This window comes from Meles meles, chromosome 8 (assembly GCF_922984935.1).
Source record: "Meles meles chromosome 8, mMelMel3.1 paternal haplotype, whole genome shotgun sequence".
Classification (NCBI taxonomy): Eukaryota; Metazoa; Chordata; class Mammalia; order Carnivora; family Mustelidae; genus Meles; species Meles meles.
Window position 1 is genome coordinate 100,998,252 of NC_060073.1, and position 17,976 is coordinate 101,016,227.

At 50.4% G+C, this 17,976-nt stretch overlaps 2 protein-coding genes across 14 annotated transcripts in view; one reads left to right on the forward strand and one right to left on the reverse strand.

Annotated features, from left to right (window-relative positions):
* SCN3B (sodium voltage-gated channel beta subunit 3) overlaps positions 1-2,709 on the forward strand; it is a 23,148-nt gene extending 20,439 nt beyond the window's left edge. For both annotated transcript variants that reach the window (XM_046017144.1, XM_046017142.1), the window contains exon 6: positions 298-2,709. In XM_046017144.1, coding sequence (XP_045873100.1) covers positions 298-361 — 64 coding nt within the window. In that variant the 3' untranslated portion in view covers positions 362-2,709. The remainder of the gene's footprint in view (positions 1-297) is intronic.
* A 3,108-nt stretch (positions 2,710-5,817) lies between these two features.
* GRAMD1B (GRAM domain containing 1B) overlaps positions 5,818-17,976 on the reverse strand; it is a 243,764-nt gene continuing 231,605 nt past the window's right edge. For 6 of the 12 annotated variants that reach the window (XM_046014347.1, XM_046014352.1, XM_046014348.1 and 3 more), the window contains 4 exons: positions 17,240-17,251; positions 16,763-16,870; positions 16,307-16,424; positions 5,820-11,273 (listed from right to left, as the gene is read on the reverse strand). In XM_046014347.1, the coding sequence (XP_045870303.1) occupies positions 11,184-11,273; positions 16,307-16,424; positions 16,763-16,870; positions 17,240-17,251 (328 nt within the window). In that variant the 3' untranslated portion in view covers positions 5,820-11,183. Of the gene's footprint in view, positions 11,274-16,306; positions 16,425-16,762; positions 16,871-17,239; positions 17,252-17,976 lie in introns of all 12 variants that reach the window. The other 6 variants (XM_046014342.1, XM_046014344.1, XM_046014341.1 and 3 more) reach the window with 2 other exon arrangements.

Sequence of the window (17,976 nt, forward strand, 5' to 3'; positions counted from 1 at the left end):
ACTGTACAATATAATTTCACACCCCACAGCGTGGTCAGCATTTTAGCCTGAGACCCATGTGGATCAATGAGAAGATTCATGCATTGCTAGGGGAAGGGAAAAAAAATAGACAATGTCTAGTATTCTAGTCCCCGCTGAATGGGGATTCTAGTTTTCTCCTGGGAAACAGAGGCAGAAGAAAATGCGGAGCTATTCTGCAGACATCCTTGTTCCTATGCTCTGCTCCTTCCCCTTTCTTGGGTTCCCATCCCTGGGTAGAAAAGTATTGATTCTCTCCTCCCATCTGCCCTCCTCCAGGTCTGACTACCTTGCTATCCCATCCGAGAACAAAGAGAGCTCAGCCGTACCCGTGGAGGAATAGAGCCGAGCGCCTGGGGTGACGTACAGGGAAGGGCCTGGGACAGTGCATCCGGACGGCAGCTGGTGCAAGTGACTGTGTCCATCCACACCCAAGTGACTTTACATCTGACCCCTTAGATTTCTACCCTACCCAGAGTCCCCGCCCTCAGAGTACTACCTTAAGTCGATGATACCCAGGTCATAAAGCTCTGCGTCAAGCCCTTCAGAAGGTGAATTGCTTTGGCCTGAGTGTTGGAGCAACTTGAACTTCTTTCCCACCACGGCAAAAACTCCCCCACTCCCTCCTTTGTAAGGATTGTGGATTTGGTCCGAGTCTTTGGCTGGGCTGGACTGGGCCAGGCTGGAAATTCTCAGTGAGTTGTTTTATCGTTGGTAGGTGGTCTGGACCTCAAGGGACAGGATATTCCAGGTTCAATGATAATGACGGCATCGGTGGGTGCCACATCGCTTCTCCTCCTGAATCCATCCTTCTAGTCACTCATATCTGCTCACGTCGGAACTTTCACCTCCGACTTCCTAACTCCATCAGACCTCTGCACACCCTCAGACTTTGCCAGAACCGAGGACCCAACATTTCTATGTGGACTCAACCTCACCCTGTTCTAGCTTTCAAGCGAGGAGCTCCCATGCCAACCGGACTTCCTCCCTGGGCTCCAAATGACTCTACAAATGCTGGAGATGGTACATCCCTCTGTCCCTAACTGGCTGGAACTGGCTCGTCCTCGTTGCTACAAGTGAAGGATGTCTTCATGGAACAAAGCGGGAATGATTAATTCGGGTTAAAGCAAGAGTGTCATGAAGTGGGATTCCTTGAAGCCAGTTTTTTTCCAAGTCCCTGGCCCACCTGAATAGAGCATCAGAGCAAAGCATGCCTTTCTAGGTTCTTCAGTGATAGAAAGTTTACTAAGCCTGGACCAAAATGTTCTCGGAACTTGATACTCTAGGGCTCGATCCCGATAGGTCTCTAAGGCCTAAGCTGGGCTCAGTCCTTCAAGAAGCCAAAGACAGAAGTGGCTCTTAAAAGTCATGCAACATGTTCATAGCCCTATTAGGGTAGCGTGGGTGCACCCTCCAAGGGGAGCACCCACCTGAGATCGCTGGGAAGCACTATTTCCCTGTGGGCATTGGAACAGAAATTCCTAAATTCTTCCTCTCAAAATTCCTGTAGATCAGTATTATTCCTCATTTCACAGGAGGCGACTGGGACTCCAGACCGGGCTCAACGGAGTCAGAGACTTCAGAGGCTAACCTGGAGCATAGTAAGCCTTAGATGCTGTCCAGTTGGGACTTTCAGAGACGGGATGATTTTGTTTTTAAAAAGACCTTGAAACTGAGCTTGGCTGTGGCCATGCCTCGTCCCCAAGCACGGGGGTGGGTTGGGGGTGGGCCTGGATTGCCTGGCTAAGGTTAACTCTGATAGTGTCAGGTAACTGGAAACAGGCTGAAGGCCCAGAGTAGGCCATGGGGTGGACTGGAAGAATTTCCTCAGTGAACATGAAGAATCTTCCAGAAGGACGTTGCCTCTGGGAATACTTAAACTAAGAAATGTGCTTTTTAGTCTTAGATGGATGACACGTGAGTGAAGAGACGGGCAGGGCTAGGTGACTTCCAAATACTCCACCCACGAATCCACGATGTCTCTAGCTGTTGGGTATTTTTCTGGATTTGGGGAGAGCAGAGGACACTGAAAAAATTTTAGTCACTGTCTCATTTCATTTCAGTTGAGTGACTGGTCCAAGTGTGATGTCCTTCAGCACCTAGTGAGGAGGAAGGGGAAGTCTGCTTTATGGGATATGAAAGCACGGCAGCGGCAGGGCCCGGCAGTGAGAGGTCCCTCAGATCTGGGGGAATGTGTGAGGGAAAGAGCGCACTCCTCTGGCTCTGGGGCTCACCCGACAAACCTGTTTTTCTTGCAACTCGTCCATCCTTGGGAGGATCTGCTTGAAACAAGTCCTTGTTCACATCTTCAAGAGTCCAATTTTATTGAAGAAAATACTTTCAGTAAACTCAAGCAAGGCGTTTCTCATCGGTAATTTCCCACACAATTCCTCTGAAATAGGGGGCAGAATATAGACCATTTTTCGTACTTTGTAATGAGGAAGAGAGTTGGGCACAGATTCCTGTGAGTTCCAGTCCCATGGCTGGTGGATGGCCAAGTTTACAGCAGAAGCAACTACTTCCTCCCAGCCGGCCCTCCTCTTGCTCCCAGGACACCACGCATCCGACTCGTAATCAAGTAGTATGCATGATGGCTGTTTTTGTCCTTTTTCAAAAGCCCAACTCAAGTATTTCCTGAGTGGTTTGGGTTTTTTTTTTTTTTTAAAGATTTTATTTATTTGACAGAGATCACAAGTAGGCAGAGAGGCAGGCAGAGAGACGGGGGCGGGGAAGCAGGCTCCCCGCCGAGCAGAGAGCCCGACGCGGGGCTTGATCCCAGGACCCTGAGACCATGACCCGAGACGAAGGCAGAGGCTCAACCCACGGAGCCACCCAGGCGCCCCTCGAGTGGTTTTTAATGAACTCAATGGTACCTATCGTTTTCTCCCCTTCTTTACCTTTTGCAGGGAATCTTCTCAATTCTTTTTTCTTTCCTAACCTCTCCACCCCTCTGATCCTTAATTCTGCCGTGAGAGCAGCATGGCTTACACAGTGCTTTCATTTCCGCTACTTTAGTTCTCTTCCACAGCTAGTCCTGTGAGGTGGGTATTACTGTGGGTATTACCGTACCCGGGTATCAACCGAGCACACCGAGGCTGTCTGAGGCCAAGCAGCTTTACCGCATCCTGCCTTCATACAGCTGGGAGGTGGAGAGCTGCGGTCGGGTCTTCTCTGGACTCCTGGCCCAGCTCCTTTTCCACCTGGACCACCGCTGCTTTCTTCCACTGCTGAACTTCGTCTCCTCTCCGCCTCTCTTGCAGGGGTTGGACAGCTCTCGCCCCTACCCCTCAACCGCTCCTCTGCCGCTTTGCATTTAGCGGTGCTCGCAATCTGCTTTGAGTGTCTTGTTTCGGTTTTCCCTCTCTGGCTGTTTGCACATCACTCTTTCTCCCGAATGGCAACTCAGCTCCTTCCCAGGAGGCTTGATCAGGACTACAAACCCCGCGATCCCCAGCCTGCTTCAGATCCTCCCCCAATTCCTAGAGGAGCCAGACCCAATGTACATTGCTCTGGAAGCTTCATCTGGCATGTTGTTCTTATTAAAGGGCTGAGAAATGTTCTCAAGGGCTATTACCACTTTAGGAACCCCACCTGTTGCCTTGGTGCTGCATATTTCCCACGATGGATCCCTCAGTAACACAATTCACTGAAGGCCAGGCCAGGCTGGCTCCGGTTTTTCTTTTCGTACTGCTAGAACAGCCAAGAACTTGATTGCTCAACTCGGTTGGCGCTGTTGACATCCTGCCCTACCGACCTTTACTGCCCGCTCGGTCTTCTGGCACAGCCCTAGCTCCAGCCCTAGCTCCTGCATGTTACTACTGTGACAGTCGGGGCCTGTCCCTTCCCCGGCCTTTACTTTCCATGTTTAAAAGCATTCTCCTTTCCTTCTTCCATCCCCCAACATCCACACACTCAGATTGCCGATTCTCTGAGTTTTTCTCTTTTGATGCCCAACTAGACAGGTTAGTAGGAAGGGGTTTTCTCAAAGCAGGAATATGCTGGAGAAACGAGGACGGCAGTGGATGGCTGAGGGGCAGGAGGAGGTCCTTCCCCTCCCCCACAAAACTACTAGATCAAAAAGTAAAGGACCTCTAACCCTGGATCTGTGAACCTACCTGACGCCGGGGGGCAGAGGCTGTGTGACTGGCATCCCTGTGGGAAGATGCAAGCCGAGACACATTTCAGAACAGACCTTGGTTCCCCTTTCCCAAGTTCACACAGAAAGGGAAAAATAAAACACCAACAAAAAGCCTTCCTCTCCCCTCCTTTTGTAAATGAAAGGTCCCTAAGCCAGTGAACTCGCCTAGTCCCAGCGAGTGTATCTGAGTAGTCCTGGTGTGTTCACCCTGCGAGAGCCCATCTCTCCTGCGTTTCCGCACGCACTGTTCTCAAGCACCTGGCCAGAGCCTCTGGGTGCCGTGCCGCCTTAGGTCGGAAAAATACCATCAGCCAAGCTCTTCCTAATCTCTGAAAGTCCGGCATGGTAGATAACTCATGTTGAGCTCGCTTACTTGTGAGTTTAGAGTAGGACCCAGTAGATAAGCACATGAACCAAGTCTGAATTGTGGTAGATCAGACTCCACCCCTCTCCTAGGCCAGCTAAGCCTCAAAGCTGGTAATAGCCTTCTCCCCTCTGCATCACTATCCGGCAAGAGCTGCATCCGCTGGGCAGGGGCGCTGCGGAAGCCCGAGCACTTGTCGATTTGGGAACAGCATCAGACACAATCACCCAACTCCTGCAGTCCCGCAACTGATGCATCTCTTTGCCACATCATCATCTTCGTTATTGCTTTTTGATTTTCCACAGCCAAGCTTTTTCCAAACCCTCGAAATGTTGTTCCTGATCACCCACGCTCTCCACAGCCTAACGCCAGTAGGTAGTGTTTTTCAAGAAATACCCCGTTTGTGTCAATAAAGTGTCTCTAAACGCACTTGCTCTGGTTTTGCTGTATGTATCTGCTGTCTGTACTATGGCTTCTACCTCCCTCCCCAGCCCGCGCCAACTCTGTAACTCCCCATCGGTGGTATCTTCCTGCAGAGCAAAAAATGCATTTAGCAGTCTAGATCTAAATGGTATACATGGGTGATGCAGCCCTCCTTCCCTCTTCAAATCAAAGGAACGCAAGAGTTGCCAGTCTTCCCTCCCACCCGACACCCAGTAAGTTTCCCATCACGTGGTGAGGGTGTAACTCCAAGACAGACAGGCCTAGTGAGGAGAGGGGCCAGACTCCTCAACCAGTCTAGGCTAACAAGGAAATAAGGCAAAGGGGTCTCCCAGTGTCCACTTCCTGGAAGGACCAAGGCACAAAAGGGAAAAGTTGCGTAAGATGTTGTCCCTGGGAGTCACAGCATGTGATAATAGGCTCCTACAGTAATGGTACCGCTGGGCCCTCCTGCGGGGGGGCAGTCGGTTGACCATCCTACTCTTGGTTTTGGCTCAAGTCGTGATCTCAGGGTCATGAGACTGAGCCCCGCTTTGATTCTCTCCCTTTCCTTCTGCCCCTCCCACTGATAAATAAATCTTTCAAAGAAAAGTATGGTTAATAAAGAAAAAACGTTTTCTTAGTGTAGTACTTGCCACTCTATGAAGAAACACACAGACACTGGGGCGCCTGAGTGGCTCAGTGGGTTAAAGCCTTCGGCTCAGGTCATGATGGCAGGGTCCTGGGATCGAGGCCCTCATCGGGCTCTCTGCTCAGCAGGGAGCTTGCTTCCTCCTCTCTCTCTGCCTGCCTCTCTGCCTGCTTGTGATCTCTTAAATAAAATCTTAAAAAAAAAAAGAATAAAATAAATAAAATCTTACACACACACACACATATTTTATATTATCTCTAAAAAACCGAGGCTTAGAGTAATGGATGGGGACCAAGGCCACACAGCTGGAAAGTAGTGTTGCTGCAATCCATACTCTGGTCTGATTCAAAGACTTCTTATCCACCTGACTTACCAGGCTGCCTGCCTTCCCAGGAAAGGGCATCCTAGACGTTGAGCATGTGTATGAGCACGCACACACACTCACACACCCCTACAGGCATGCACGCCCTCATCACATCTGGGAGGACCAAAACCTTTTGGGGTGATGAGCACTCATAAATCGAGCAATAAACACACACACCATTTATTATTTGTAGTTCAATACTTTTTTCTTTTAATTCATACTGTACTTCCATGGCTCTAGCTACTTTACATGAAGATCTGGCTGGGAAGCCGTGTATGGTTCTAGGTAATAGCAGGTAAGTTTTCAGACCTTGCGCACAGCGCCAGGCAAAGTACAGTTCTAGATCCAAATACAGATGGCCAGACAACTCAACTGCAGTCAACCGGTGTTCTTTCCCATATATGGCCCCATGCAGGTGCTGGGGGCTGCTCCCTCTGCCTCACCCACTCCACCCAATTGTCAGGATTATCCAGGGGCCACTGGGGCCTCTGCCTCATCTCTCCCCACCTTGGAGTCTAGGTTGAGTGGGGGTCGGGGGAAAAGCACCATGGGTTTGGGAAGATGACCTTGTCCATGCAGAGTGTGGTCTGGCCCTAGAGTGCAGGACAGGGAAATGTGGGGAGCCACACTACTGTTGGCAAAAATGGTTGCTTTCGTTATGCAATCTCAGCACATGGCACCCGAGCCCAGGGCCAACTCCCCAGACAGAGCCAGCTGGCTCGCCTGGAGCAGAGGCCGCCATCTTGTTTCTGCAGCGTCTCACTGTGTTGTGAGAAGGAAGGAGGCCACGGGGCACAGATGACAGTATTCTTTACGCTTTCACATGCTGGGTACATCGTCTGGCATCGGCTCCTCTTGGCAGGCAAGGTGCTTCCCGCCAGTGGTCAAGGTTCCAGTCCAGGCTCCCAGGCCTGCTGAGGACCTCAAGTCACAACAGAAAACAATGCCCAAGACCCCTGAGCTGTCACACCCAACACGGAGCCAGGGAGCTGGCTGGGCCCGTAACAGCCATGGCTGGAGCAGGAGTGAGGTAACGAGGCTGGGCAGAGAGGTGGGAAGGGGTGCTCTCTACACCTTGTGCAAATTCCTGCTCCACATCAGGGAAGCAGGGGGTGTTAAGAGACGGCCTTCCAGAAAAACGCTCCACTCGGACCCAAAAACGCATCTTCTGGAAGAAAACAGAGAGGTGGAGGGAGGGGGGCCAGCCTGCTGGAGATTGGGGGATGAGGGTCAAGGATGTCAAGTGGTGGATGGGATGATTGTCCCACAGCCTAGAGACAAGGGGCGGGGGGAGGAGAGTCAGGAAGACAGGTTCTCAGGATTCCTACTGGAGTGGGCAGGTGAGGTCCAGGGGGTGTGGGGAGGGAGATCACAGCCCTGCCACCTGGGGGCCCTAGGGAGGAAGGGGCTCACTCTGGCTGTCCTGCAGAGCTAAAGCAGCAGCATAGTATGGCACAGAGAACAGCCTTCTGAGACCACAGTCCAGAAAGATTCTTCTCCCTGGTCCTTTCTCCAAGACTTCACCCTAGAGATGCTGCCCAGAAATGATTTTAGACATGGTCCAAGCTTGTGTCAGGACAGGGACAGGGAGAGAAGCCATTTCTAGCAAAGCATTCTTCTTGAGGTTTCTTGATCCCTCTCCCCCTTCCTGCAACCCCAGGTTCATAGGGTCAGTGCTCTATGACAACCCCAGGATTTTAGCTAAAGCTTCAGAATGAATCAAAACCCCAACAAGGTTTGAACTGAGTCAAAAGAGAAGTACTAGGGCCAGGAATGACTTCTCTCCAGTGTTTCTTCTAGTGAGGAGGAGGAGGAAGGATGGACAGATGAAAGGCTTCACAGCCTAGAGACAAAAGATGAGCTTATATTAATCCAAGATGGTGCCCTTCTTGCCATTATCCTCCTCCTCCTAGCTTAGAGAATGTCCCTTCCCAAACTAAGACTAGGCCGACAAAGGAAGACACACCTTCCTAGGTTAATACTGGGAAATACAACACACCTGATCTCCTTCTCCCTACCTCACTAGGCCTCCTTAGTCCTGCTGGCTCATAAAGAAGACAGTTTAACTATCCTGGATTTCCCAGGAACCCTAACACTGCCCTACTATTCACCTAAACACCAGGAAGCTCTAGCCCAGAAGGCCTGTTCTCTCCAAGTTTGAGAAAGCCCTACCTTGCTAGTCTCCAACACAGCCTCCAAGACAATGCCCACACTGGAACCTATCTTAGGTTGTCCAGGATGGTCCAGCTCAACCCCCTTCCCGTTACAAAGGAGGATACAGCAACTCAGGTAAGGGAAGTGACTTGTCCAAGAGCAGAGCCAGGACTTGGGCCCAGGTCTCCTGACTTAGCCCAGTGCTTTAACAGAGAGCTTCTAAAGCTCCTGATCCTGCTGCCCTTGTCCCAGAGAGGTGAAGGGGGGGAAGAGAGGTGTGGCAGATGTGAGTGGGTTCTCCAAGGCCAATCTTGTTAATTCCTTCAAGGGAGCTGGAATGCAAGTACAGACCCTGTAGCTCACTGCCACCTGGTCAGAGACTCTGCAGCACGTTTTGAATGCAAGCTCTCAAATGTGACCCCAGGAATCCTCGCGGAAAGATTCCCACGTGACCAGGGTCCTTACATGAACAAAAACAAAGCACAGGCTAGAAGAAATTACATAAAGGTTGTGGTTCCCGGGAACAGCTACCAGCCAAGCTGCGGGGCTCGAGCTGCAATGTTACTGATCAGTTTCACTCCCAGACTTAATCTGCAAAGGTGCACTTCCTTGGACAGGTTACTGAATGTGGGGGGGAAGGTTTTGTTCGGGAGTGAATAAAGGTATTGGGTCTTCTGCTTTGAAAGTTTAAAACAGTATTAGAACAGCATGCCCTGTTCTATGATTCTTGATTATAGAGATCCATGATTCTTAGGAATGAGGTAGGCCGAGGGACCTTCCCCATGTGTACACAGTATGTCCCGGGTTCAAACCCCCAGGGTTCCTCAGATATACTAAGCATCTCCCTTCCTGTCATCTACTCCTCCCTGGGATGGCCGAAGAGGTAAAGCAAAAGCGAACAGCTCTGTGCGGCCAAGCCCCCTTACATCACTTTACTCCCAGCAGAGAAACCACTGGAAGTCACCCCACCATGGGACCATCAACAACTGGGTGATTTAAATAAGTATTAAATTATGTATGGAATAAAAGAGAGAATTTATCATTTTTGCTTTCCAAAGTTTCTGAGAATAATGTTGGCCTCTGGATCCTGCAGCAGGAAAGTTTCTAGCAGTCTGCACTGTTCCTCCTCCTCTGGCCCAGGGCCCACAAGCCCTGACCATCACTGGAGTGTCTCCTGATGCAAGTCCTGGACAAGGATGAGGAGTGACCCCCTGACCTGTTGGCACATGCACCCTGCACAGGCATGATTCCAGCCCTGGAATCTCCTTTCCTAGAGAAGGGATATCCATTCTAGCTGATTCTCAGCCTACCCCCCTGAGGCACGTATCCTTTGTCTTCCCATCCTGCCCTTAGGCAGGATATTCTCAGATGGAGAAGTCAAAAGCTGTCTTTGATTGTCGAAGGGGGATGCTCAGGCCATTCCAACAGAAGAACACAACTTGCTTTTCTTTGCAGCTAGATCAGCGATAAAATCCTCCTTTCCTTTGGCCTCCTATGTCAAGAGGCCCCCAGGAGAACAAGCAATCTGGAAGAGTCTTCCCGGCCAAACTAGTATGATCCTTTCCCAGCTGACGATCGGAGGGGCTGGCAGGACTCCTCTGATCATTACACCGAGGAATAGCAGTTAAATGAATGAAAAATGCTAATCGTGTCCAGAAGGCCCCTCCCTGCAAGGTCAGATAAATGCACGGGTCTGAGGGAGCCAACTCCCAACTGGCCCTGGGTGACTCACTCTCCTAACCAAAGGTCTTCTTTCTCCTCCTGAGTGGTCTCGTACTTCTCTGGGGCCAGAGGCTAGAGAAGGCTTTGCCTCCTCTGCCACAACTCCCACTCCCAAGTCTGAGGAACGGGATTTGGAAGGGCCTCCACGTGGCGCAGAGGCTCACTCTGGCCTTTTCCTGCACAAATGCAATGCACCTTTGCCAAATGCATTCCTTCCAAAAGCCTAGGTCTCCTACCCTGTGCGGAGTGTCTTCGTTGTCTCCCTTAATCAAAGTCAGTCCTTCCCTTATCAGTAAAGGATGCTGGCAGCCAAGTGAGCGCTTGGAGATCGGTGCTCACTACTCCTACAGCGTTCTCTGTGAACCTACGATCTGATTGTACAGTGCTAGGGCACTCCCTCCCTCCAACCCTGGACGCCCCTAGGACACCCTGACTCGTCCTGGAAATCAAACTGACAGCTCAAAGTGAAGAAATTAGAGCCACAGGCCTGGCTGGCTCATAACCACTCAGAAAGGGGTTTAATGAGATCCAAAAATGCTCCATCCTGGCTAATAAACGATGTGCTCTTAGGGCACAGAGAAAAAATAGGGCTTTAGGCACTAAAAAGTGACACTTCACCCAGATCCAGCCTGGGAGAAGACCAGAGAGAAGGGGGAAGGGGGTGGGAAAGTAAGAAATTCCCAGCCCTTATTGGGTCCACACCCTACAAGGGTCAGGGGAAGGTGCAGGGGTGAGGGAGGAGGACACCGTCCTGCACGGCTGGGGGGGGCCCTTCCCAGCTTTCCAGCCCTCCACTTCGCTGGGGGGCGTGGTCCACAGACGGGTGGGGGGGAGGGGGCGGGGCTCAGGTGGCAGAGTTTAGACTGGGCTCTTGCCCTTGATGCTTCCTGTTCACAAGAGAACACCTGGGGGAGCGTGGGGTGGGGAAGAAAAGATTCTCTTTTATTTTGGAAACAAATCAAGAGGGGATTCGGGAATGAAGCACCTTAAGCCCCTTGAGACTTCGAGACCCCAGGGTCTTCATAGGCATGACTTTGGCTCAACAACATTTCCCTTCTCAGAGCCTGGAATGGCCAGGAGGGGAAGGGCGGGGACGGGGGTGGGGGTGGGGGATCAGGGGAGGTCGGTGCTGAGAGGTGGTCCCTGCCCTCCTCGGCCCCTCCGCCGACCAGCACAGGAGGCGGGCCCGCTCCTTCTCCCTGGTACATAGGCATTATCTCTTTTTAAAATCTGTATATAATATATATATATTTATATTCTGTATATATATATATATTTATATATATCTATTTATACGGTCTATGTACACGTATTGCACGGGCCTCTCGCAGCCCCCCCTGCTCCTGCCTTGTCAGTGATAGCGGTTCCTCTTCTCTTCACTTTCTGACGTGTAGTCTCGGGACCTGATGCCGTTCTGGAGATTGATGAGCGAGTCCTTCATCTGGAAGACAGGGAAGCCCGCCCAGCCCCGGGTTGGTGCCCTCTGTGGGCTTCTCCACCACGCCCACCAAGGGCAGGACCCCTAGCACAACATCGAGTTCAAGGGAACTGGGCCCCTAAGACAAGGGGGATTCTCCTAGGATACTGCCTCCGGCAGAAAGGGGACAGCGGATCTAGCACTGGGAACCCCTGGGCTGAGGTTCCCTGTGTCTTAATGATTTATGGCCCGTGTGTTGCTCGATTAAGAATTCTCTCTCTCGGGGCGCCTGGGTGGCTCAGTGGGTTAAGCCGCTGCCTTCGGCTCAGGTCATGATCTCAGGGTCCTGGGATTGAGTCCCACATCGGGCTCTCTGCTCGGCAGGGAGCCTGCTTCCCTCTCTCTCTGCCTGCCTCTCTGCCTACCTGTGATCTCTCTCTCTCGCTGTCAAATAAATAAATAAATAAATCTTTAAAAAAAAAAAAAAAGAATTCTCTCTCTCTCTCGGGGCTCCTGGGTGACTCAGTCATTAAGCATCTGCCTTCAGCTCAGGCCATGATCCCAAGATCCTGGGATCAAGCCCCACATCGGGCTCCCTGCTCAGTGGGAAGCCTGCTTCTCCCTCTCCCTCTGCTGCTCCCCCTGCTTGTGTTCCCTCTCTCTGTTAAATAAATGAATAAAATCTTTAGGGGAAAAAAAAAGAATTCTCTCTCTCTCTCTCTCAGGGTGCCTGGGTGGCTCAGTGGGTTAAGAGTCTGCCTTCATTTAACGCCATTCCAATCAAAATTCCACTGGTATTTTTCAAAGAGCTGGAGCAAATAATCCTAAAATTTGTATGGAATCAGAAGAGACCTCGAATTGCTAAGGAAATGTTGAAAAACAAAAACAAAACTGGTGGCATCACGTTACCCGATTTCAAGCTTTACTACAAAGCTGTGATCACCAAGACAGCATGGTACTGGCATAAAAACAGACACATTGACCAGTGGAACAGAGTGGAGAGCCCAGATATGGATCTTCAACTCTATGGTCAAATAATCTTTGACAAAACAGAAAAAAATATACAATGGAAAAAAGACAGTCTCTTCAATAAATGGTGCTGGGAAAACTGGACAGCGATACGTAGAAGAATGAAATTCGACCATTCCCTTACACCGTACACAAAGATAAACTCAAAATGGATAAAAGACCTCAATGTGAGACAGGAATCCATCAGAATACTAGAGGAGAACATAGGCAGTAACCTCTTCGATATCAGCCACAGCAACTTCTTTCAAGATATGTCTCCAAAGGCCAAGGAAACAAAAGCGAAAATGAACTTTTGGGACTTCATCAAGATCAAAAACTTCTGCACAGCAAAGGAAACAGTCAACAAAACAAAGAGGCAATCCACGGAATGGGAGAAGATATTTGCAAATGACAGTACAGACAAAAGGTTGATATCCAGGATCTATAAAGAACTCCTCAAACTCAACACACACAAAACAGATAATCAGATCAAAAAATGGGCAGAAGATATGAACAGACACTTCACCAATGAAGACATACAAATGGCTCTCAGACACATGAAAAAATGTTCGTCATCACTAGCCATCAGGGAGATTCAAATTAAAACCACATTGAGATACCACCTGACACCAGTTAGAATGGCCAAAATTAGCAAGACAGGAAACAACGTGTGTTGGAGAGGATGTGGAGAAAGGGGAACCCTCTTACACTATTGGTGGGAATGCAAGTTGGTGCAGCCACTTTGGAGAACAGTGTGGAGATTCCTCAAGAAATTAAAAATAGAGCTTCCCTATGACCCTGCAATTGCACTGCTGGGTATTTACCCCAAAGATACAGATGTAGTGAAAAGAAGGGCAATCTGTACCCCAATGTTTATTGCAGCAATGGCCACGGTCACCAAACTGTGGAAAGAACCAAGATGCCCTTCAACGGATGAATGGATAAGGAAGAAGTGGTCCATATACACGATGGAGTATTATGCCTCCATTAGAAAGGATGAATACCCAACTTTTGTAGCAACATGGACGGGACTGGAAGAGATTATGCTGAGCGAAATAAGTCAAGCAGAGAGAGCCAAGTATCATATGGTCTCACTTATTTGTGGAGCATGACAAAGAACACGGTGGACATGGGGAGATGGAGAGGAGAGGGAGTTGAGGGAAACTGGAAGGGGAGATGAACCATGAGAGACTATGGACTCTGAAAAACAACCAGAGGGTTTTGAAGGGGCGGTGGGGGGGTGGGAGGTTGAGGAACCAGGTGGTGGGTAATAGGGAGGGCACGTACTGCATGGAGCACTGGGTATGGTGCAAAAACAATGAATACTGTTACGCTGAAAATAAACAAACAAAAAAAAAGAGTCTGCCTTCAGCTCAGGTCATGATCCCAGGGTTCTGGGAGTCCCCCATAGGGGTCCCTGCTCAGTGGGAAGTCTGCTTCTCCCTCTACCCTTCCCCCACTGCTTGTGATATCTCTCTCTCACTCAATAAAATTTTAGGAAAAAAAAAAATTCTCTCTTTCAAAAAAGAAAAAATTTCTCAAAGCATTCCACTGCTATAAGGAGCCCCACGAGGCTGTCTTCTACTCATTCCAGGTGGTTTCCCCATCAAGCCTGAAGACCATATACTCCCATCTTGTGCACTTTGCTGCCTTATTTTCCCAGCCCAGGGCTCTTGTCTCTCTTGCCTATTCTAATTTCACCCATCGTAAGGCCCAGAACAAGTCCAAACATTCTCTAGCTCACCATCCGCTTTCTTTTTCCTGGCTGCTCGCAAACCACTTGTTGGGACGGCACACGAGGGTCATCTGTAATCATTTTGTTTCATGTGTGGTGGAGAGCAACAGACACCTTGGGTGCCAAGCAGAGACCCGACAACCGAGCAGGCTTCCAGCTGTACCCACATCATGAATTAACCTTAACTGAATTTCTTAACCTCTGCGAAGGAACAGGCACACTAACACTGTCAGGTCACGGCCAGGAGTCTAAATGGGGCAGAGTCCCAGCAGCAGAATCCTGATGGGTCTGTCATACCACAACATGTTTACACACCACCTTGACCTAAGCTGCCCTGGGACAACACGGCTAACATTTCATGGGCACATGGCTATGGATTTTGAGATCCCCTGTCCCTCTGCCTAATCTAGTTTTTTTCTTACTCTCTGGTTCCTCTATATACCCTCCGCTCCGTAGGGATGCCCCAAAGGGGTCTGTTATTAATCTTCCTGATTTTGCTTTTAAAGGGAATGAAACGGGCACCTGGGGGGGGGGGCTCAGTCTTTTAAGCATCAGCCTTCGGCTCAGGGCATGATCTTGGGGTCCTGGGATCAAGTCCTACAGCGGGAATCGAGTACCCGCTGAGCAGGAAGCCTGCTTCTCCCTCTCCTGCTCCCCCTGCTTGAGCTCACTCTCTTGCTCTAATAAATAAATAAAAATCTTTAAAAAAGTAAAATAAAATAAATAAAGGGAATGAAACAAAACACCTATCCTAACGCTCATAGAGTTGAGTCCTCCACACTATACACCTGACCGCCCCATGCTCCAATGTAAGGGGCCCCATCCTGACACCAGATTGTGGAGTTGTAAGAGAACCCGGTCATTCGGTCCAACTGCTTCCTACTTCATTCATAAGTTTCTCATCTGACACCACCTGGTCAACTGGGCACTTCCGGTGACAGAATCTCGAGCCTTCAAAATAGCCCATTCCATTCCTGACTAGCTTGTCAGTGGTCTGTTTTTATTTGATTACTCGAAGCTCCCTTTCCCTGTAACTTCTAGCCCCTGGGGTCCCACGAGCACTCAATCTATCCTTCTATCTGTTGGACCTCTAGGTCTGAAGCCTACCCTGTAATCCTTGCCCCATCCTTCCTTCTCCTAAGTGTATCTTTAATTCGATCAACTTTTCTTGTTATCACAGGGCTCCTAAGCCCCCTGCAATGCCATTTACCCCTTTTGTTAAAGAAACAAAAAAATTCATGGCTCCAAAGCTAAACATGATATTCTAGAACACATTAAATTGGATCCTGACAGCCACATTAAAATGCCCTCTCCTCGATTTACAGCTAAGACCACGCTACAAAGAGGAATAAGATACAATATTAATGAGGACCTCCCCCGTGCCCTCAAATCCTGACAGCGATTCCACGAAGTTACAATTGTAATTCCCATTTTATAAAGGAAGAAACTGTGAAGTCACTAATATATTAAATCCCTTGCTCCAGGTCACAAAACCCGTCCGTGGCAAGGTTGGATTCCATCTCAAGTCTGGCCGACCACCAAACATAAAGAACTCTTTAGGAACAGAAATTTTAATGGACCAGGGCAAATTTTTCGTCTCCTATCTTCTTAATTCTCTTGCAGGGCAAAGTTAGCCTCTTGCTGTCTTGGCAACTCCAAAGGAGTTGTAAGATGTTAACTTCTTCTGGGGGAAGGAAGAGAAGCTCCCTCCTTTGATGAAACTAAACTTGTTGATTTTGCGCCAGGAGGATTTTCTTAAAGAGATGAATGAACGCAGGTTTTGGAAGGAACACAGGCACCTACACTAGAAGATGTCGCGAGGAGATGGCGCAGTACAAACATCATCTTCCCAGACTACCTGTGCACCTGATGGAGAGTGACATGTTGCGGGTTGTGTGCTGGGGTGTGTGTGTGTGTTGAGGGCGGGGGGCAGGGGAGGCATACAGCAAAAGGAACTAGAAACATATGCCCTCTGGGAAGACAAATCTCTGTGAATGGAGGTTGTCCCCTTTAAATGCCTTTCAGATGGCCACGAGTGACCAAGGGGGGAAAAAATAAAGGAGTTCTTCAGTCTAACCTACCACTTTCTTGCTGCAAATTTCATTGTTATCGCTTGGGGAAAACACCTGTGTTTCCAACAACCCGTTCCAGGATGACTTTAGAATCTGAACAGTGGACGGCCCAGGGGAAGAATGAATAGGAGGGTGAGGTCCGGTGGGTGGGGATGGGGATGGGACGGGGAGATCTCCCAGAGCACAGGGAAGCAGCTCATCTTCGGAAGATGAGGGCAGGAGACAAAGTGGGGACATATCACCTGGTCAAGAAGCATCACCGAGGATTTGATGATCTCTCTCCATTTCTGGAGCTCTGTATCGTGGTACTTTTGTTGGGACTCCAAGAGCTGGGCCCATTCTGTCTGAGACTGGGGTAACCTGTGGGGCAGAAGAAGGGGCACCCCGGCAGCTGGAGTTATGCTCAGTGGACTGTCCTGTGCTCCCAGACCCCTAAAGGACAGAGAGTCACATCAGACTGCTTTGTCCTCTGCTCAATGCCCCCTGTGGCTCCCTGGGGCACAGGCTTCCCTGTGCCCCAGGTCAGAAGCAGACTAAAGCTCCAGGGACAGTGTTCAGAGACCACTTATGGGACCATCCCAAAGGGTTACCTACTGGCCAAGGGCAGCAGGGCCGTCCCCCGGAGACCGGGTGGCAGGAGCGGGGGCATGGCACCAGGTGGGGTGGAGGTGGTGGCCAAGGGAAGATGGAAGGATTACCTTTCTTGGAGCCTCAGACCCTGCCAGGCGGTGAGGGTCTGGGTGGTGTATTCCAACATCCAGAGTTTGTAGAAGAGCATTATGTTAAGGACGACCAGCAGCACCAGACTGGGAAGGAGACAAAGGGGACAAAGGCGACAGGCATGAGATGTAATCTGAGAGTGCACACAACCTTGAAAAGCCAGGGATCACCCCCCACCCCTCCAGAGGCAGCTGCTGTCCTTGACCATTGGTCACCTGAAGCATGGCAGTGAGGGAGGGAGGAGGAAGGATGCAGCGAGGGGGAGAGTAAGAGAGAGCGGCGCTCTCATCTGGAGGGGCCGGGACACAGCAGGAGCACCATGGAGGGGCATGTGGGCGAAGGCATAGGGCAAGAGAGACACACAGGAGCCCCCTAGACCCAGGGTGCCTGGCAGAAGAGGTAAGATGGAGAGGAAAAGAGATGAAGGGTAAACGAAGCAATCAGAGAGCCAGTACCTGAAACAGATCCTAATGGGAGCAAGGAGGAAAAATGGGGAGGAGGCAGAGGTTAGAACAGGCCAGTGCTGAGATGGGGAGGGCTGCACTGTAACCAAGCCAGAGAGCAAGTGAGTCCGGGGGGAAGAAACACTGGAAGCGAGGACACGAGGACGAGGAGACCCAGCAAGCAAGGAGCAAGAGACAGCAGCTGCAAACAGATCTTAGTAGGTCAAGGGTGACACACGGAGGCAAGTCCTCCCACCCAGCGAACCCGAGACAGGACAGAAGGGCGAGGCTGTGGACTATCGGCCTGATCTGCCCAACAGGGGTTAGCATGATGTCCTACAGCACGTCTCATCCTCATGCCTGCCGGGACCTGTGGGGGTCATGAGGTTGCCCGGGCGGGGCTAGCACCGCTCAGAGACGGGAGATGGTAAGGATGACCCTGGGGGCACAGAGGGCCGCCAAGAGATGGGGGAGCCTCGGGGGCTGCCAAAAGATCATTTTAGGACCCAAGTTCATGGCAGAGAGATGATCTGCAGAGCAAGGGGATCCAGAGACACACAGAACTGGGTACAGTGCTGGTGCAATGTTCCAGGGTTCTGAAATTCTGAGGAAGTTCCCTAGCTTCTCTGAACCCCCTTAACTACCCCGCTGGGGCTGCACTGTGCGTGGGCTGAAGGAGTGGACGGAAAGCTCCCTGCACACAGGAGCCCCCGTGACGGCCGGTTTTTATCATGGAAGGGGTATGAGGA